General features: G+C 38.1%; 1 protein-coding gene and 1 long non-coding RNA gene across 4 annotated transcripts in view; both read right to left on the bottom strand.

Moving 5' to 3' along the window:
- Window positions 1-21,267, bottom strand: part of LOC111340577 (short transient receptor potential channel 5) — a 41,747-nt gene that overhangs the window by 6,843 nt on the left and 13,637 nt on the right. For 2 of the 3 annotated variants that reach the window (XR_015994658.1, XM_088743187.1), the window contains exons 8-18: window positions 19,708-19,965; window positions 10,999-11,209; window positions 10,254-10,283; window positions 8,465-8,783; window positions 6,241-6,594; window positions 5,842-5,868; window positions 4,251-4,440; window positions 3,622-3,780; window positions 3,430-3,526; window positions 3,074-3,195; window positions 2,485-2,637 (exon numbers count right to left, since the gene is read on the bottom strand). Coding sequence is in view for 2 of the 3 variants with exons in the window: in XM_088743187.1 (XP_088599313.1) it covers window positions 2,485-2,637; window positions 3,074-3,195; window positions 3,430-3,526; window positions 3,622-3,780; window positions 4,251-4,440; window positions 5,842-5,868; window positions 6,241-6,594; window positions 8,465-8,783; window positions 10,254-10,283; window positions 10,999-11,209; window positions 19,708-19,965 (1,920 nt within the window). In the remaining variant the exon portion in view is untranslated. The remainder of the gene's footprint in view (window positions 1-2,484; window positions 2,638-3,073; window positions 3,196-3,429; window positions 3,527-3,621; window positions 3,781-4,250; window positions 4,441-5,841; window positions 5,869-6,240; window positions 6,595-8,464; window positions 8,784-10,253; window positions 10,284-10,998; window positions 11,210-19,707; window positions 19,966-21,267) is intronic. The other variant, XM_088743193.1, reaches the window with a different exon arrangement.
- Window positions 11,408-13,962, bottom strand: LOC148741608 (uncharacterized). Its single transcript, XR_015994681.1, has 2 exons — window positions 13,866-13,962; window positions 11,408-11,901 (listed from the first exon to the last, which is right to left on the bottom strand). It is a non-coding gene; the product is annotated as an uncharacterized LOC148741608 (long non-coding RNA).

Raw genomic sequence — 21,267 nt, 5'->3', positions numbered from 1 at the left:
ATGTTTACTCGCAGCCCAAACCTCTAGGAGTGTGTGGAAAGTTTATTTTTCATGACGACTGTGAGGGAGATGATGAATCACTTCATTCTATGGCTGCAAGAGGTTTGCTTTGTCCAATTATAACCTTTGTTTGCAACGCAAGTATACCACAACTCCATACCAGCGTTGGACTTGAAGCAACACAGGCTGATGAGTACGAAAACGACTTCGAAAGTGAATTCATGGAAAATGAAGATGAAGAGTCAAAAAGAAGAGAAAGGACATTACGCATCATACGACAATTTCATCTACCCACCACTATGAATTAAATCAGATGGAGTCACCACGTCAGCAGTGAAGTAGTTTTTGGACTAACTAGGGTGTAATTAATTGGAAAAGGCAAGTAAATAGAGTCGACTTCGCAGTTTGGGCTATGTCAACAGCTTAGAGATGGCACTAATGTTGAGTACAACCTCAACGAACTGCCGCGATACAAACGCGCTCTCGAATATTGGGGTGTTATTGATCGCTAAATGTAACGGCCGTACATAACCGCCCCGACAATTCCAGCTCGAAGAGTCGGGTCTATATTCTAATATTGAGGTCTTGGAGGTACGCCTCCGGCTCCACTCTCATCCATGTATCCATTGATAAGCCAAAATTTTTGAGCCATTGACTTTCAATACGTGTTATAATGAATTATGTATCTTAAGTTTTTAATAACACGGTAATGTAAGTTCTTATCACTTTTAAATGATTATATTGTTTATAATTGTTATGGAAGACCCATTCTGATTGGATGTACCAATAAAGCTATTACCACTCCGTCGAAGGAAGACTGAGTAGATTTATTATTAAAATAATTTATATGAAATGATGAAAAACTTAATATTAACTTAAAACTCATCGAATAAATATCCTCCTGATCACCGTCAGACTTAGAATTTAACCGTCAGCCGTCAGCCGTCAAAACCGCGAAAAATTAATCGTCAGCGTTCAAAGCTGCCCCCCCTCCCCACCCCCATTTGAACCATTGAGACCCTAAAGGGTAAATATAATAAACGTTTGATTTATCGCATAAACATTGCAGTAGCCAGGTTTTAACCCCCGCACAAGCACGCGTGACCATGACTGTGCACAATACCAATAGCAGGTACCGTCCTTAAAGTTTGTTTTATGAATCAAATCCCTTACAAACCCCGTACCACATCAAACACTTTTTTGTTTCCAGGCCGTGCATTCAGTAGTCGCGTATTAAAATGGACGCTAAGGGGCGAATTCGAAAATGTTATCGGGGCGAACTTGCAGTGGGGTAAATTCGTCTGTGGTCAGTGGGTACTAAACAACTAAAGGGACTTGTTACGAATGGTTCTAGCTGGTAAGCAAACAATAGCGGTCTTGTCTGTCTATTATGGAGCACTGTTAAGCTTACTCTAAAATTTAAACGTATATCTGCGTGAACTGGGCTTTCCTGATGTGTTAGAGCTACCTCGTGTCTTAATTTATATTCGATTAAGTGAACCTTTTGCCATCTCCTTCCAATATTGCGTGATATACATATACCCTTAAATTAGAAATAGTACAATCAACAACGAACAAAGTCTCCGTGAGTTTGTTTCGTTGTTGATTTTACTATTTCTATTTACGCTCTACTTTATGTATTAAGCATTATACAGCCAGCTAAAGCATCTCCTCCAGATATACCCTTAAATTACTGGTAGATTATTAACTTCAGAAGCGTTAGCCGGAGCATTAATTGTAAACCATGTGGGTAATAACAGGCACAAGATGAGGTTTCAAGAAAACGTTCATTTTAAAGTATAATCAGTTGTATTGTAATTGGCTGCAAACAGTAAAAAAATAGTGGAGAATGACGGCAAAATTGATCTTGAAAAACTTCATCTGTGCCGAGGAAGTAACAGAATTTAACCGCGCATCAAAATCAGTTGAAAGTAATAAAATTCAGTCGGCTAATTTGCTGGTGGTTCGTGCGTATTACACAACATTTTCTTATTTTTCAACGACACCATTTTCTTTAAGTCCTTTGTATGCGCTTTGGTTAACTATGCGCATGCACCTAACAAGCTCTGGTGCGATTTGCGATTGAACGCAAATAGTCACAACAGTCCTTCTCTGGACTACACCCACCCGGACGTTCACACTACACTTTCACAATAGTGATAAAGTCCCAATAGTGATGAATTTCCCTGGAAAGTCCTATGAATAATGAGTATATTGGTGCTACAAATTAGAAACGAATTTGCATGAGCGCCTACAAAAGAGAAGTTATTAGAACCTGGGCTTTCAAAAGGAAGAAGGTCAAAAATAGATGTACTTATGTTGCTTATCTAGAGATTTTATCATAAAGCAGGAATTGTGTGATTTAAATATGCTGTTTCTAAATAATTCCCTTCGTATTACAGAGGAGCTACTGGGGGGGGGGGGGGGCGGGGCTACAGACTAAAGTATGTAGGTATGTATCATAATTATAAACCAAAACTTCACCTCAAGTCGAGGTTTCTCTGCTGTGAAAGGACACTTGAATTTAGCACTGTGAGGCTCGTCAGGACCGTCTCCTTTGCATTTGTGGCAGAACTTATTTCCCAAGTAAGTTAAGAGGCAGCCATCGACAGCAATTCCTTGCGAATCATACCACGCCTTTAAACGACAATCGAAGAAAACTTCAGTTACACGAAGGACCCACACTAATGTGAGGCTTGAGATTGACACAGACAAGCATGATTACAATAGTCTGCAAATCTAGTTGTGGTATATCTTTATGCGTAGGTATCTTTTTATTCTATTTTTGTGTTATTATAAAAAAGATTATAAAAAACATCATTGTGAACTACTCATGACCACACACATCTCGGGTCTGCTTCAAACGCTTCGAGGGAATAAAAAAATTAAGGCAGAGCATGTACTTTCCATCATCTCACATTCAAATTTTCTTGAGATAAGGGATTGTTATGTCCAAAAAAGGAAAAGAAAACAAAGGTGTTTCGGTGTTTTCTGATGTAGAAGGATCGATTCTTTATGGTAGGGGAACCTCCTAATTAACATTCAGTGGAACATGGGCCTAAAATACACTCACTCCTTGGCCAAACGTACGGTTCTCCTTGTTTGCACGCGGTTGGAATACTTGCCGTGCTATCTGATTGGTCATTTGCCGACTTCCTTCATTTTCTTGAATCAAATTATCTATTTTTCTCTCCTCTAAACAAAGAGACGAAACAGCTCATTACCTCGCCCTGTTTTGAATCGAGCTAACGAAATCATTACAATACGCGTCTGTTGTATTGCTATCTTTCATAATTTGAAATTCTTTAGAAATACTCATAGCCTTTGCGGCTTTAGTAGAACAACAACACTTTCGTCCCTTTTTTTGTTTTATGACCCCATCACAAATGTGTGATCGAGGCCATCAACAAATCTAGCATATCGCCCTACCTGTTAGGGGAAATTCATAACCGAACTTCTCAAAGTAGATCGTTTGTAACTTGAACACCAATTCATTTAGGGTCTCACTCTGTCCATTCTGAGAAAGCTCAAATCAAAAGCAAAGTAAAATAACTGAGCAGACATAAATGATAACTCCTGTCAAAACTCACAAAATTAATTAGAACGGCGTTGCCAGCTTACCCGATCTTCCTCACCCGAAGCAGGAGTGTCAAAGTGTGTCCTCCAGAGTATTATCAGTGGGACCGACAAAATGTTGAAAGGGACTGGTATCGGATGATAGGAGCTGTAAGTCCGTACAGTAATGGCTCTCTTGAAGGACCACTCCTGGAGTGAATTATTCTAATAATGGAGAGACAAAGAAGGACTTATTAGTCAGTAGACGTACCAATGTGTAGGAAACACAGGCACCACTCCCTTAGCAGAATAAAAACTATGATGTATCATAAACAAGAAACAATCTTAAACATAATTTTCGTCTGTAAAACCCTCATTCTTGAATGTTCAGTCCGAAACTACGAATCCAATTTTGCGGACGGGTTACTGAAAAAGGAATTCCATTCACGAGAGCCTTGAGCCACTCCTCTTGGGGTGACCATCGCTCAGGCAAAAAAAAAACAATTGGGTATCATAATATGGACATTTTTGACCAGCTGGATTAAAATATTGGTAGCCGAAAAAAAATTATGCATGATCATAGAAATTTATCAAAGTTAAGAAAAATGTATCTGATATCTTATGCCAAAAAGAGTCCATTCCGGATCACGAAAAGAATAAATTACTTTCGCTAAGGTAGAAAGATTGTTTAGTACCTGAACCTGCTGATAGGTATTGGAGAGCAAAGCAATCATCATGTTAACGAGAAGAATAACTACCATGATTAAGAAGAAGCTGTACAGCAGATAAATCAGATAAACGGAACGACTGTCGACGGAATTCAACTTATCTTGGTCAGGTAAACCCAGTAAAGACCAGCCTAGGTGCGTCGCCATGTTCCACCAACTGAAGAACAGTTTCAAGAGTAACGAATTGGCACAAATAATCATTCAGTTTTTTTTTTAATTTAGAGCATAATATCCGCCACAGCTTCTTCCGAACATCCGCGTCCTGAAAGCAATCATATCACTTCTCTTTCATAGATCATTTTTCAAGTTTATCGAAAAATATTGTATAAAGGTTCTGCCGTTGAGGAATCAATGCAGGGAGAATTTAAACTAACCAGCCACTTTAAAGCCCTTCGAACCCGCGGCGAGAACCTTTTGTGCAATTCGTCGACAGTTATGACACGGTCGGCCTGGATACAAGTCAAAATTACCCCCAAAAGCACCCCATACAGTGCAAAACTTTTATAGAATATTTACTTGAAGGACAACTATCTGACTTTCGCGATGCAGTCTCGTAGTAAGTAGATGTAATTTAGTCCGAGAATCGTGCAATTTTACGAGAGTGGGATAATCTGTTGGTCTGAGGAAGCGTTTCTCCCCTTCCTTCTTCGCACAGGCAGTAGTGGGATGAAAGTTCAGCTTTAAGTCGACAAAAAGGCCTAAATTCGCTACCAGAAAACGAAAATAACATAAGCAACACTAAGTAAAGGTTAGAAGTTATTTGCTCAATTACTTACGGAGTTACATAGCGGAGCCTAACTCCCATACAGGACTTTATGATATAATCATCTCATAGAGAGCTTTGGCTCCCTGCCGATCGTCGATCCAAAACATTTTTCTTTCGAGAATATTTGTCAGGTCTATCACGTCAAACGTCAACATATTTATGTCTTAGAATGCATTATATTTAAGATAAACTTAAACGTAAGGGATACCACAAGGAAACAGAAGCAGGGACGATAAATACTGGATTTTTTAAGACGGGATAAACCGCAAGGTACCTCTTTTAGCAAAGTAAACTAAATAGCTGGCTCCTTGCAAAGAGTTTGAGAAGCGAAGACAAATAAATAAGTCGCGAAACTGCAAGAGGAATGGGAGCAAAAGATCGTTACTTTAGACGCAGCTCTGCGCCTTGTGTCGTAACTCTGCTGCCACGAAAAGTAACGGCGTCCTTTCTGAGAGTTTTCATGATGAAAAATGAAAAATTTTGGTGAAGCTAAACCGGTACTTGTTGTCTCTCGGCAGACCTTACAATTAATTTCCCTTTCCCTAAGGCATATAGATAGCCGACCGTTAATCAATGTTTAACACGAGTGAATCCTATAGCTGACGTACTGCGGGGTCGCTGACTTTCTTGCTTCACAATTTCCGCCTACAATCCTGAGTTTTAAATTAGCACCACTTATTGAAAACGAAAAATTAAATTTTTAAGAAAATATGGAATTTTGGTATATTTAAGACATCAGTGTAAAGCTTTAAAAATTAGAATAAAAAACAACATCAACAATTTTACCCTTACCAAACTATCCCTGATTCACCACATGCCCTTAAAATGATAGGAGCAAATAAATGGTTAAAATTTACGAACAGTCCTAAAAATATAGTTAAAACACTACCTTTTATAGAAAGTTTGGCATTCTGATATAAGTAGTTTTACGCTCCTGTTAGTCTTCCCATCGAAAAGCTAAATCTCACTTGAATTAGCGTTTAGTCAACTGTTTCTTCCATTGGGCGCCTATACTCAAATGAGGTTCCTCTTCAAAACATCAAAGGAAAGCTCTTCTACCCCACTAGCTACCTACTTTCAAAAGCAATTATCCTCTAACGGAAATTGAAAAAGAAATGAAAAAGTCCAGCAAGTTAGAACATGTCATTCATAGCTTCGAGCTGATACAGAAAGATCACGATCTGTACTCACAAATTCTCCGCGGAATCTTTTCCAGAGGTATAGGCTTTCTCAGCAACATAAATCTTGGTGATGGCCAGAGAAAAGGCCAGAATCATACACAAAACCTGCCAAAATATCGTAATCACATCCCAGATAATAAGGAATAAGGCGATTTGTATTGGACCGATTCTCCGCACGGACTCCACGACTTGACCAAAGGTTCTCAGTGCGAGTAACATGGCAATAAAGCCATAGAAATACTCCGACACAGCCAAAAGTCTGTTGTCTGACACGTCCGTGGAGTATCCCCAAATGATCATGCGTAAGATGAAGGTAATGAGGTAGAAAACAAGAGTGATGAAGTCAAGCACATTCCAACGGTCACTATAAAAGTAACGGATATCAACTGCATTCGAAGAGCATAATTAAACATAGTCAGTTCAAAGATCGCATGTCATTCACATGCAAGAGAATCAGTCTTAGCATGCAGACTATATGTTGTTACATTTTTCGCCAAGAGAAATATTGAAAAAACTAGATTACCATTAAAATAAGAGCTTTATGCTGATTGTTTATTTTTCTCTTGCTTGTAAGTTTTAAAGGTACTGAGGCGTTTAAAACTTTTATAAGTCCATTCTCGACGAGAACAATCGGCAGCACAGTCATTTTTAACGTTTAGGATCCCGACATGGGTGAAACCCAATTTATGACCCGCTGGTACCTAAAAAAAAGAATATGCAGCAACCCATATTTGCGTACCTTAAAAAATAACATGGGCGCATGATGGTGTATCCAAAAATAAAGAGATGCTCATGTACTACAGTGCCTAAATATGTACCAATAAGGCAACTCCTGATACAAATCAGTGTGCTTAAATAAAGACCTTTGGCGCATACTGGTCCACCCAGCTAATGTACAGTGGCCATATTTATGTGGCAAAACAATGAGCATGAAATCATAATGGCGTACCAAAAACATTAAGCCTTCATGTAGCCGCGCACCCCCCCCCCCTTTAAGAAAAGGGAAGGAGGGAACGTCTACTAAAACCTGACACGAATCGTGTTACATGACGACAGTGTAATCTATGCAAAATTATGTGATGAGAGTTTTTTTCGAAGTGGCACTTGCTATCGATCGTGAAAAGTAATCGAGGTAAATAACAACATTCAAGTGAATCATTTTTTCCATTATTTCGGGTAAATTTGAAATTCAATGTCCGCGTTCAGATACGTACTTAGCCATGAGCAGATTTGATATAATGTAAGAAGAGGACGATGTTCGATTAGCATCGCCCTTCAACGTCCACGCGGTCGTCTAAGAAAGTTGGATTATTCGTCGCAGAATGTCAAGGTTTTACGGAATTACGCTGCAAGTGTGAAGAAGGAGCGAGTCATTTTTCATTTGAATGGATGGCTGCAAGAAAGAGCTCGCTTTTTTATTCTCGAAACACCATTCGCAAAGAGACCGAGAGTTGAAGGCGGACAATCCTCTTGGCCCAAGTCCATTGAGATGGCACACTTGGTCTTCCATGAGGGCCTTAAAGGGCGGAAAAGTAGAGTGAACGGTTTCTCCCAAAGAAGAGAGGCGATTGATCACTGGCGCGGCTTAATATATACATATAAGATTTTCCACGGCCTGTTTGTAACGAAATGGAGACATCGTTGCCTTCGAAAAACATATCTGTGTCTTTCTGCTGTTCTTCTTGAAATTTCTCTATCCCAAAAGTCGCACAAAGCTCATTTAAACCTCGTCGTAGATCGCTGTTGTCCGGAAAGGTAACCATGAAGGCACGAGAAAACAACCAGCTCGAACCAATCAGAATTCACGTAAGGATCGACAAAACGGTTAACCAATAAAAAAAATTATCATATATTTTCATGCATTAGAGTGACGCCATATAACACGTAAAAGGTTCCCTCCCTTCCGTTTCTCCGTGGAAGGGAAGGGGGCACGACTACACCAGGCGACAAAACACTGAATACCGGCTCCTACTGATGCACCCACGCATTGAAAACGGTGCACTTTATCAAAGTTTATCACTTTATACAACTCTAAGAAATGAATAGTGGCCCATAGTGTTGCACCCAACCTGGCAATAGTGGTCCATTTCGTTACCTTAGTCAACATGGTAAACATTTTTTCTGCCACTTAAACTCAAGGGTTCACTGGTCGCATAGATGTATGTCATCTACATGTATGTGAACCTCGCTAGTAATTTCTGAAAGTCAAATAGGCCGATCAAAATCTGGAATACCTGAAGTAACCAATAAACTTGTTAAGCCAGATATTGTCATCTTCTGCAGTCTCATTTTCTTCTATGTGGTTGAGTCCATCATTATTTCCCCTCCTTATTGTACATGCTTTTACCCCTGGCTTTGTAGCGGCAATAAACTGATTCACCTCCATTAAAATGCGTCCCAGGAAGAAAACAAAGATAACCCATTCTAGTCCACTGAAGGAAATTGTTGAAGGAAACAGGCAAATGGCGAAGTGAAGACCAAGGAGGGTAAGATAGCTCAGCGTGTCGCGAAAAAAGATGAAATAAGGAGTCGTGAAGTAGTCCTTGTATTTCTCTGGAAGAAAATAAGCGAGACACTTGCCTAGAATGGAGACTCTCGAAAGACAACTCCAACAGCACTAATAGATCTGTCAAAAATTATTCAAAAAAAGTTCTTAAGGTATCACAGAAGGAAAATTAGCGTTTTCATTCAAACCGAAAAGCGTGAAAATTATTCGCGCAATCCATATAAAAGTACACATATTCTTGAAGCTTAATAAACACGGATTTCGGATATTTCGTTTATTTTCTTTCATTCTTGCCATTGAAGAGAATGGGAGCTTATTCTTTCTTGGAGAGACTTTCTTCAAGATGAGTTTATTTCACAACGCTTTTGGTTGACACCTTCTCTCTTTTTGAACAAAGTTTTCCATGTAGAGGCAATATCTCAAATAGTAAAGGAAAAAATCAAAATTCCCAGGCAAACTTTTGGGGTTCATTGCATTTCTGACATTTTCTCCAAATATCACGAAAATTGGCCGAATATTGGCCGAGAATTAACTCTTCAAAGTTCAGAACTCGAGCGAAAACACTTTAAGAGAAAAAGCGACTTGCAGGTTTTCAATGCGTCAGCGTTTGTTTACATAAAGGCGTTCCCACTTCATGCTAGTGAAGGCTGTTATCCAATCACATTGAAGCAAGCCATTTGACACTGTTTTCCCTATCGGCGCTTGATACGTGCAAGAAAGCAAAGAGCAGACACAATCTGTATGGAGTTAGGTCTAGCAGGTTAAGTGTAACACGCGTGAATATGGAGCTGTTTGTGTCAATATGGAAGGTGATTCTACCAGAAAAAAGAGAAGGAAAGAGTTCAGGCTGAGGAAGGAGGGCTACCCTAGAAACGCAACACAGCTTTTCGACGTTCGATGCTCGGAGTGCAATGCCAAGCGAATGATGATGGACCGTCGGCGGTATTATTCCCGAACTAGCGCCCACGGAAACTTCGATAGAAATAGACTCTGGCCACTGAATCTCTCTGAGTCTGGTAAGAACCCCTATCACTATCGGGGAAGTATATTTCCGCTCCGATGCAATCTGCGATAAAATTTTCCTTTTTCCAGAGCGGCAAAAGGAACTTGTCGCTTTTGGATATGATAACAGCTTGTAAACAACACTTGAATTACAAAAACAATCTCTCCATGGATTTAGTTTTCGGAAAGAACTAGGGTAGGTATATTTAATAACGAATGAGCGATTTCAGAACTATACAAAACTGTACAGTGTGCATTGAAAATCAAGAGTGGTTTAAAATCGTTAAGTAGGTGACGAGATCAAGTTAACATGAAGTGTAATCAATCTCGCACCTTTCGTTCTACTCTCGAAATACTTCTTATTTCATATCTCCTGAAGTAAAAAAGATATCTAAATAAAATTTTCATATCAGAAATTAAATTTTCAGGAAATCGAAAAAAATATATTTCTTTTCCTTCTATGTTACCTTAAACGGTCTATGGAAATCTAGCTAGCAAAATTAACCCGTTCTCACCATATATGTCGACGTCCTCTTCCTCGATATCTGTAACAGGAGTGAAACATTTAAACTATAAAGTCAGTAACATTTCCGACCAGCTCTAGCTTAGAATGTAGACTCTCGAAAGAAACCTCCGACAGCACTGACCGTCTATCAAAAATTATTGGAACAAAATCTTAAACGGTCTGTGGAAATCTAGCTACCAAAATAAACCCATCCTCACCAAATATGTCCTGTTCAACGACACCTGTAACAGAAGTGAAACATTTAAACTATAATGTCAGTAACACTTCTGACCGGCTCTAGCTTAGAATAGAGACTCTCGAGGGAAAACTCCGACAGTACTGATCGTTTGTCAAAAATTATTAGAACAAAATCTTAAACGGTCTATGGAAATCTAGAAACAAAAATCAGCCCATCCACACCATATATGTCCTCTTCCGAGATACTTGTAACAGAAGTGAAACATTTAAATCATAACGCCAATAACTCTTCCGAGCAGTGAAGAAAGATTTGAAAGCCATAAGAATATATAACCGCGTAAAACATTTCTCAATTTGAGTTATAACAACTGCTTGTAATACTTTTTTGTTCTCTCCGGAACCAAGTAGGAAAATGATCATTCTGTGGAGGGGTGTCTCATATAGAAATTTTAAATCTCTTGACTACCACAGCTTACTACGCAAAGTACACACGCACTACCATCTAGTACTCTACGATTTCAACTACCTTAATAATGCTACTAAACGATATCACAAACCTCTCCTGTTCCTCAAGACCTGTTTAAACAAATGCACCGTGAAGAAAATGGCAAAGAGCAATGGAAATAAGAGGAAGTCAAACACTGTCCAGAGGTTGAGAAAAAAGTATCCCCAGCGTCCAGGTTTCCGACATGATTTTTTTCTTACTGGGGAAAAAGAGCCGTACCATGTAGAGTTGAGCAAGTTATACACCGCTGGGTGAGCGATGAACTGCGAAAAAAAATCGTTGTTGTATTACTTTATACCATAAGCTAGGTGTGGATTGGTCCTTACTTATAATCCAGTACAGGAGAGTCTCATGCAACTATTGACAAAATTTTGATCCATTCTTATTTACAAGTATTCTTGCGACACATCAATGACACACTCGGGTACGCCTAGTACGCCACTTTTTCTTTCCTTACCATATTTTGACGTCACTTCTGATCTATTACAGAACAGACGCGCGGTAACATAGTCTACAATCTATTTGTTAAATGTACATTTAAGAAAACTAACAATGCTGAAGCAAGGGTGAGGTTTGTAGAGAGTCTTAATCTTAAAGTTCTGCGTTACGTCATTTGGTGGTCAAACCATCTGCAATGTCAAACAACGTGGCAGTGCAGAACTCACTGTTAAGAAAAAGTTTGTCTACGAGAGGACCAGGTAAGCGTTAAGCATACCATACCACTGATTTCTTTCAAACTTTCGCAGATTGTAACGTTCAAAAATTTGTTCACTAACCTGCTTAATCTTTGGGGTATGAGAACTCTCACATCAAATCCCAGGGTTAAAACCTCAAATTTGCTTTAAAAATTGCACTTTCAACAAATCTCTGTCAAGCCCAAGGAATGTATTGCCTTTTAATCTTTTTTGGTCTAAGCTTAGCATAAGCAACCAGAATTCCAAAGTTGAGGTTATTCCTGACAATTCAGAACAGATTTTGATTAACCATGTCACTCCAAATTTTTTTAGAGGTCGAAAATTCCGAATTCTTAATACTGAATATGGGTAGCATTGTATGTTGTCCAACATAAATTCATAGTGGAAACCTATCATATTACTATGTTTCGGATCAAAAACATTTTGGCCTCTGTAAAATATATTTCTGATCATAACAAAGGTAGCCCAAGCTTGGGTATCCTTAGGAAAGGATTATGTAGAAGGCAAAGCAGCTGAACTAAAAACGCATTTGGATCCGGAAGAAAACTTCACGTCTAAATAAAAAAGTTTTCTTTAATAATAAATCATCATTTAACAGAAAGAAACACAGTGGTTTTTCTCTTATTTCTATGACGTTTCATTTGCGTTTTAGCATGCATGTTCTCCAAAGATGATTCTATAATTAGTGTGAATAATGGAAACTCATTTGCGAAAGAAAGCAATTATGCGTCGATTAATTCGAAGCTGCAGCAACTTTCGGGCAACCTCAGGGCATTCGAACTTTTGCATCGATTAACAGACAGATTATTGAGCTTAAAATCGCTTACTTGCGCAAGAAAAGTTATCACTAGGAAGAGAGCAAACCGAAAAAGTATCCTTATTCGTATTTCTGTTTAGTAGTTATCACTATCGTAAAAACCGATGCCGCTAAATTGACATAATACTTTTGGCAAATGCCGCCTTACTTACATGCAAATTATCAATCTCTTTTGCAAATAGCACTAAAAGAATATAATTTTGTTGAGCAGTACTTTTTGGTGCAAGTTGTTTGACTAAGTGCCTTCTTTTATATTTACTTACTTTCCAGCCTCACAACAGGGTTTCCGCCAATAAATAACATGTACATTAATTCTCTCTTCTCTCCCTCAAATCACTTTGGTTTTTCCGCAGAAATAAACTTCGTTGTACTGAATTTGTTTTTAAAAATATTGACACGCAGCCTAAAAACCATTTGAAATTTAAGAATCCTTCTCTAAAAGTAACTAAAAACGTAAAACGAGAGGTGCATGCATTTGCAGTTAACAAATACATTAATCAATTTGACTCTCATACATTCATACATCTGAATTCTCCAAAACATTTGTCCGTCTGTGAAACTTTCAGCAAAGATTTAAGATGTTCTTTCGATACGCTTTCGCTTATAATTGTTCTTTGCAAGTCTTTTGAATTTGGACATTTCCACCGTAAATTTCACAACAGAAACCGAAGGAATTCGATGACTTAAATACGGATCAAATGCCCGTGTGTCTATCTCAAAACTCCAAAACACACATCTGTATTCACTTACAATTTGACTTTCCATGACATTAAAAACTGAGCAGAGGTAAATCTTCGAAGATCAACCTTCGTTGGAAATAAACAATACTTTCCGTAAGATCTCTGAGTGCCTTTGAGAGAAGATCGTCGGTTTGGTCATTTAAGAGCACCTGTGAGTTTACCATGCGATTATTATTGCTGTTTACTCAAAAGCGAACATGCGCTTTTTTTCCTCTCGAACTGACAGGTGTCAGATCGTGACAGATACTTATTGGAAAATGTCTCAAAGTTATTTTGGAAGCCTTTTAAAAAAATTTCCAGTTTAAGGAGGATCTTCCTGCGATAAAACTCGTAATAGTAGCCCTAAATCATCCGGGTTCTTTTGGCAAGCATCCTGCCAAGTGTTAAAAAAATTATGTTACCACCCTAGGTCGGTCCGTATTGGGAAAAACTGTGCCCTTGTTTTGAGTACTGTTTTGAGACCTTGGGCACAGTTTTTCCCGATACGGACCTTCCGTCTCGTGAATAACATACCATATACTATATATATATATATATTTATATATTACATGTTGGAAAGGGAGCCAATGTGCCCACATGTGCAAAAGCCTACCCGCTAGAATCAATCTTAAGGATGAGGGATAGTATAAAGTGTTAATAAGACACTCTGTTATCTTTTGTGTAATACCTTCTTCTGCTTCGTATCAATTGCTTTGTCTATCACATGGTCAAAACAACTTGACAGGCTTCCTTCATGTCCTAAATCTTTGAGTGCTTTGGTTTTTAGAGGGTCTATCAAGGTTGATGTGAACTCATTCAAAGATTTTTCCAACTTTTCTATATCATCTTTCTCCGGGTTTTCTTCATGGCCTAGCCCTCTGAGTTTTTCGGTGACCTTGTGGAGAAAAGAAATAGAGTTATTACCTTAATCATAAGGCTCTGTTTAAATCAATGATAATGTTTGACTTCATATTAGCTCTACTTTCTTGTGAATAATAGAAAATATTCTTATTGCCTGTTAGAAATTAGAACAACGAAGTCTCGATAACCAATTGAAACAAAATTATACAGATATTACTGAAAGAACATTTGGAAATACATTTGATAATAAATGTTAGAGGAATAAAATTACGACGTTTCGAAGTCATCTTGACTCCATTATCAAGTAGGGGTGTTAGTTGTAGTTCCGAGATTAAATACAAACAAAGGTGATAGAGCACATTAGATAATAAGTGTTTCGTTGTCATTGGTGTTTGACGTGTCAGTGTGTGCGGTATATGTTTGAATAAATACTTTTGCACGTATTGAGTCCGACTGCGTGTTTAACTTCGGTTTTTAATTCTTCAAGATAATTTTGAAGTCGTCTTCTCTCCTCTCCAAACCTTCTTTTGAGAGTATCTTCCACCTCTTTGTACGCTTCATCTGAAAAAGCCATCTTCGAGATGGATTCTTCTGCTTTCCCACGAGGGCAAAACTTTAATCATTTCATCTTTTACTTTAAGGCTCGGCTGAAGCGCCCACTATGCTTTTAAAGATGGTCCCAAGTGTTTACAAACTTGTCTTGTCACCGCTAAACCTACTCTGCTACCTATTTTGGTCGAGCGAAATACCATTAAGCTAATTAAACTAATATCGAGATCCTTTGCAACGGCTCTGAACCTAAACTTATCTCGAGATCCTTCGGAACCGTTTTTAAGCCTAACCTTCGGAACGGTTTTTGAAGGCAATCCACGCAGATTTTTGCAGACAAAGTCTTCTCAACAACAGTAATTAAGAATCACTTTTGTCAGTTGGTCTGTCGAAACAGCCTTAGGTAAAGTATGCCGGTAAAATCGGTTAAGATAAAGTAACAAGACCAACCTGGAAAGCTTTAAGTAAGGTATTAGTTTGACACCTTGACAGGGTTTTTGGAGTAACGTTTTGTTTGATAGCATGGAAATTTCCTTCATCCAGAATACCATCGAGTTCCTTTTCAAAAGCTGTAAAACAATCAGACCTACGTGAGAATGATTCATAAGTATGAACATCTTTAGTTAAACAACTATCATAGTTTACATTGCATCAAGAATAATGATAACGACCATAGAAATCCAGTGCCAGGACTAAAAGCTTCGTAATTTCGAATTCCGTCATTCTGTCAATGCCCCTCACGGGCAAGGAAGAAACTCAAGATCCACGCACAACCAAAAAGATAAACAAACTGAATGCACGTTGGCTTTATAACACTGCAATCTGATTTTTTTGGTAATTTGTTCGTTTGAAATTTGTTCGTTTGTTTATGCTGGTCAAGTGCCAAATCGAAAGAACGGTAAAGATCTCATCCCCAATTTTTTTTTTCCGTTTGTTGCACAATGTTCCCAAAGTTACCCCATAACATAGTTATTCTTCAGATAATGAAGAGCCTACGATGCATAAGGTATGGGAATCTTAGAGATCTTCTTAATTTAAGCGCATACTAACTGCAGAAAACCAAAAATTGCCTCTGTGGCATAACCTTCGTACGGTAATATCCTGAAGGAATTAAAAAAATTCTTTTTTTTCCAGAAAGAACAAAACTTTTTTGCTAACAGAACAACACTATGAAAATATATTGAAGAATTTCTGGTCACTTTCACACGATTTATTAAAGTAAAGACACTTTTTAAGTAACTCAGTGAAGCAAAAATGTAAAGGATATCTTGCCTCCAGATGAAATATTTGTACTGAATTTCAGTGGGAGTTTTACGTTTCCTTTTCATAAAGTTGTTTTTGTGAGGTTAAAGAGGGAATTAAGAATGATTTTTTTTCAATTATCAAGCGACTATTTTTCTGAAATAAACCTTCTTTGAGATTTTGTCAGACTTAATAGATTAATTGTCGTATTTAAGAGATTTATCTGTCTTCGAAAAAAGAAGGGGCTACCGTGCTAATTTCATGGCAGTGCATGGCAACTTTTGTACTTTTCTGATATAATAATGATTACATTCAATAATTCGATCCGATTCCCAGGTCTTTTCAGTCGGTTATAGATCATAACAACGTCAAAATGTGGTAAGAACCTTAAAAATAAATAAAAAAGTGCCACATAGGTTAGAGTTGCGGGTATATTTCCCCGGTTTTCTTTTTCCGTTTATCAACTTGTGTACTTTTTTTACCAGTTTTTGTTTGAAACAATTCACGGATACATCAGTGACTCTTCAGCTGCGCCTCGTGTGCCACTGTTTTTCTTTTCTTTTCACATTGTGACGTCTTCTGTGATCTATCACTGAACAGAACGCACGTCAATTATGAATTAAGATACATTTATCATGAAGCTCGCTCCTTAGACTTTCTGTGATCATACTCACCAGATCTATCAGGATCCTCTGATGAGCTAAAAGGCAATTGTTCAAATAAAAATTAAACACTGAATTTAGGATTTAACTGAGTTGAACCTCTTTGATACCACTGCAGGATTATTCTCTACAACTGTGGAACCTATGTAAATAAATGACAAGTGCCAACAGATGTACCGGAAGTGATGCATTATTGTTCTCACAAAAATGTAATTAGAAAAGGTTTATGATATACTTTACTAACGAGCTTCATCGTGCAATACGCTAACTTGAATTTGACAAAGCTATTTTTATTCATTGTTGTGGTCGTTTTGTTTTTCCTTTGTTTTGCTTTTTGTTTTGTTGTTGGTAGCGTTGTTGCTGTTGTTTGCAGAGAGTATTACATTTAGAATCTTCTTATAAAATTTTCGCTCAGGTGAAAAACCATTGAAAGATGCCTTCCAAAAGGGCGTCCTTGGTAATTTAAGCTGAGCGAGGGGTGACCATACCAAATTAGAACTGACTCATCGCATCACAGACAGACAGATTATTGAGCTTAAAATCGCTTACTTGCGCAAGAAAAGTTATCACTAGGAAGAGAGCAAACCGAAAAAGTATCCTTATTCGTATTTCTGTTTAGTAGTTATCACTATCGTAAAAACCGATGCCGCTAAATTGACATAATACTTTTGGCAAATGCCGCCTTACTTACATGCAAATTATCAATCTCTTTTGCAAATAGCACTAAAAGAATATAATTTTGTTGAGCAGTACTTTTTGGTGCAAGTTGTTTGACTAAGTGCCTTCTTTTATATTTACTTACTTTCCAGCCTCACAACAGGGTTTCCGCCAATAAATAACATGTACATTAATTCTCTCTTCTCTCCCTCAAATCACTTTGGTTTTTCCGCAGAAATAAACTTCGTTGTACTGAATTTGTTTTTAAAAATATTGACACGCAGCCTAAAAACCATTTGAAATTTAAGAATCCTTCTCTAAAAGTAACTAAAAACGTAAAACGAGAGGTGCATGCATTTGCAGTTAACAAATACATTAATCAATTTGACTCTCATACATTCATACATCTGAATTCTCCAAAACATTTGTCCGTCTGTGAAACTTTGAGTAAAGATTTAAGATGTTCTTTCGATACGCTTTCGCTTATAATTGTTCTTTGCAAGTCTTTTGAATTTGGACATTTCCACCGTAAATTTCACAACAGAAACCGAAGGAATTCGATGACTTAAATACGCATCAAATGCCCGTGTGTCTATCTCAAAACTCCAAAACACACATTTGTATTCACTTACAATTTGACTTTCCGTGACATTAAAAACTGAGCAGAGGTAAATCTTCGAAGATCAACCTTCGTTGGAAATAAACAATACTTTCCGTAAGATCTCTGAGTGCCTTTGAGAGAAGATCGTCGGTTTGGTCATTTAAGAGCACCTGTGAGTTTACCATGCGATTATTATTGCTGTTTACTCAAAAGCGAACATGCGCTTTTTTTCCTCTCGAACTGACAGGTGTCAGATCGTGACAGATACTTATTGGAAAATGTCTCAAAGTTATTTTGGAAGCCTTTTAAAAAAATTTCCAGTTTAAGGAGGATCTTCCTGCGATAAAACTCGTAATAGTAGCCCTAAATCATCCGGGTTCTTTTGGCAAGCATCCTGCCAAGTGTTAAAAAAATTATGTTACCACCCTAGGTCGGTCCGTATTGGGAAAAACTGTGCCCTTGTTTTGATAGATAGATAGATAGATAGATAGCTTTATTAGGGAGTAAAATCATTGCAGCCCCCGGGCCGGCTGAAATACGACTTACTTTACAATGGAAATAAATTATCACTTACTCTAAGATAACTACAATAAAAGCTACAAAGTGTAATCTACAATAAAATACAATAAGAGAAGTGTCAAAAACTAAAATACAGATAATTAAGATAGCTACTAATAATTAAAACTGTTCGCCATGATAAATGTGTTTTTGAACCTATTTGTCTTACAAATCGGTAGCTTGAAGTATCTCTGGCTGCGGGTGCGATAGGTGGACTCGTTGCGTGGAGGCAGTAGATCATGGAGCTTGTGGTTTTCGTCCCTTACAATCTGATCAAATTGAGCATCACGCAAGATCTCCCTCCTCTCGTACAGTGACGCAACGTCAAGAGCTACTAGAGCCTCAGCGTAGGATAAGTCAGGTTGAATCATCCGCAACGCGCGTTTTTGCAACCTTTCCATTTCATTGGACAGATATTGCGGCAAAGAATGATGAAAAACTGGGCACGCATATTCTAATACAGGGCGTATACATGTCGTATAGAAAAGTAGCATATCCTCAGATGGAACTTTAGCGCGCTTTAGCTGTTTTAGGAAGTACAGACGCTTCGCAGCCTTTTTGCATATAGATTCTACATGTGCGTTCCACCTGAGGTTGTCCGAGACTATCACTCCTAACAACCTTGCAGATGAAACAACTTCGATTTGCTTGTCATTGATAGTAATATGATCAAACAGACTGCCTGATCTGGAGAATGATATTCTCAGTTCTTTACATTTAGACTCATTGAATTGGAAACCATCAACTTCTGACTGTCTTACAAGTTCATTTACACGTAATTGCATGTAGCTAGACTCATTCTTCAATACTGATTCGGCAAGAGTGGTGTCATCAACGTATTTCCAAATAGTTGTGTCTGCTACAGAAAGATTATTTATCATGATAAGGAACAGCCAGGGGCCCAATTTCGTCCCCTGTGGCACCCCTGCAGGAACAGCTTCCCACTCCGAGAAGCAATCGCGACTCAGTTTTATCCTTTGCTTACGGTTCGTTAAAAAGTCCATGATCCAGCACAAAATCGGCCTTGGAATATCGTAGGAGGAAAGCTTCCGCGCCAGAACATGATGGTCAATCAGATCAAATGCCTTCCGGAAGTCAAGGAGTACAACTCTCGTAGTCGATCCATTTCCATCCGTTGACTTCGCCCAAGAGTGAATCATACTAATTAATGATTGAGTACTGTTTCGAGACCTTGGGCACAGTTTTTCCCGATACGGACCTTCCGTCTGGTGAATAACATACCATATACTATATATATATATATATATATTTATATATTACATGTTGGAAAGGGAGCCAATGTGCCCACATGTGCAAAAGCCTTCCCGCTAGAATCAATCTTAAGGATGAGGGATAGTATAAAGTATTAATAAGACACTCTGTTATCTTTTGTGTAATACCTTCTTCTGCTTCGTATCAATTGCTTTGTCTATCACATGGTCAAAACAACTTGACAGTAGTATTTCGGGAAAGACGTTTTTCAACTTTTCTCTAACACCTTCCTCCGGGCTTCCTTCATGTCCTACATCTTCGAGTGCTTTGCTTTTTAGAGGGTCTATCAAGGTTGATGTGAACTCATTCAAAGATTTTTCCAACTTTTCTATATCATCTTTCTCCGGGTTTTCTTCATGGCCTAACCCTCTGAGTTTTTCGGTGACCTTGTGGAGAAAAGAAATAGAGTTATTACCTTAATCATAAGGCTCTGTTTAAATCAATGATAATGTTTGACTTCATATTAGCTCTACTTTCTTGTGAATGATAGAAAATATTCTTATTGCCTGTTGTAAATTAGAACAACGAAGTCTCGATAACCAATTGAAACAAAATTATAGATATTACTGAAAGAACATTTGGAAATACATTTGATAATAAATGTTAGAGGAATAAAATTACGACGTTTCGAAGTCATCTTGACTCCATTATCAAGTAGGGGTGTTAGTTGTAGTTCCGAGATTAAATACAAACAAAGGTGATAGAGTACATTAGATAATAAGTGTTTCGTTGTCATTGGTGTTTGACGTGTCAGTGTGTGCGGTATATGTTTAAATAAATACTTTTGCACGTATTGAGTCCGACTGCGTGTTTAACTTCGGTTTCCGTTCACGAATAAATAGCATTTCCTGAATAAGACAGTCCAGTTTTCCTCGGAATTTCTTAAGAACGGAAACATTTCGGCTAGGTCAGTGAACGCTTCACCGTGGACTTCCCTCATATGCTTGCCAATGACCGAGGCTTTATGCTCCTGTATGCGTTGGTGAAGATGGCGTGTGGTGTAACCGATATATTGCTGAAAGCCAATGATAATTCAGCTTGATTAAGGAACAAGTCTGTACAACGAGAGTAAACACGTTTCAATTGTTTGTAGATTGAAGTTAAATGTTTGAGAGAGAGTAGAATGAGCATGAAGAGCTAACGAGTATTAGTGAAACCAAACCACAGTTGGTCGGACGAAACACCAAAAATAAACACTAAAACTAATATCGAAATCGTTCTGAACAGCTCTAAACCTAAACTTGTCTCGAGATCTTTCGGAACTGTTTTTTCATTCATTCCGCACAGTTTTTTGGTATCAAAGTATTTTCAACATTTTCTACTATATGACTTATGAAACTCCTGAAGGACGTTTTGTCTAGCTGGATTCCAATAAAATGTATTTGGATATGGGTCTGACAACAGCTCTCTGGCCCATTTGAGTTTTGGCTACAACCACGTGCCGATCTTTTCCAGCAGAAAACCGCAATCACCATACCTAACGGCCAGTATCCTCTTGATCTGCTAAGGGGCCGACCAATTAACTTTTGAGGGGGGGTTGGGTGATTTTGAAAAAACATTTCCTGCAAGCGCTTGTTGGAAGAAAAAAATTGCATACAGCCCAAATGTAACAGAAAAAATGTACCAAAAATTCGGAAAAAAAAATATCCTGCACAGCAGATTGCTAGAAAAAAATTTCTTGATGACCA

Source organism: Stylophora pistillata, chromosome 1 (genome assembly GCF_964205215.1).
Source record: "Stylophora pistillata chromosome 1, jaStyPist1.2, whole genome shotgun sequence".
NCBI classification, from domain to species: domain Eukaryota; kingdom Metazoa; phylum Cnidaria; class Anthozoa; order Scleractinia; family Pocilloporidae; genus Stylophora; species Stylophora pistillata.
The sequence above is the reverse complement of the archived record's forward strand: the minus strand, read 5'-3'. Positions and strand labels throughout refer to the sequence as shown.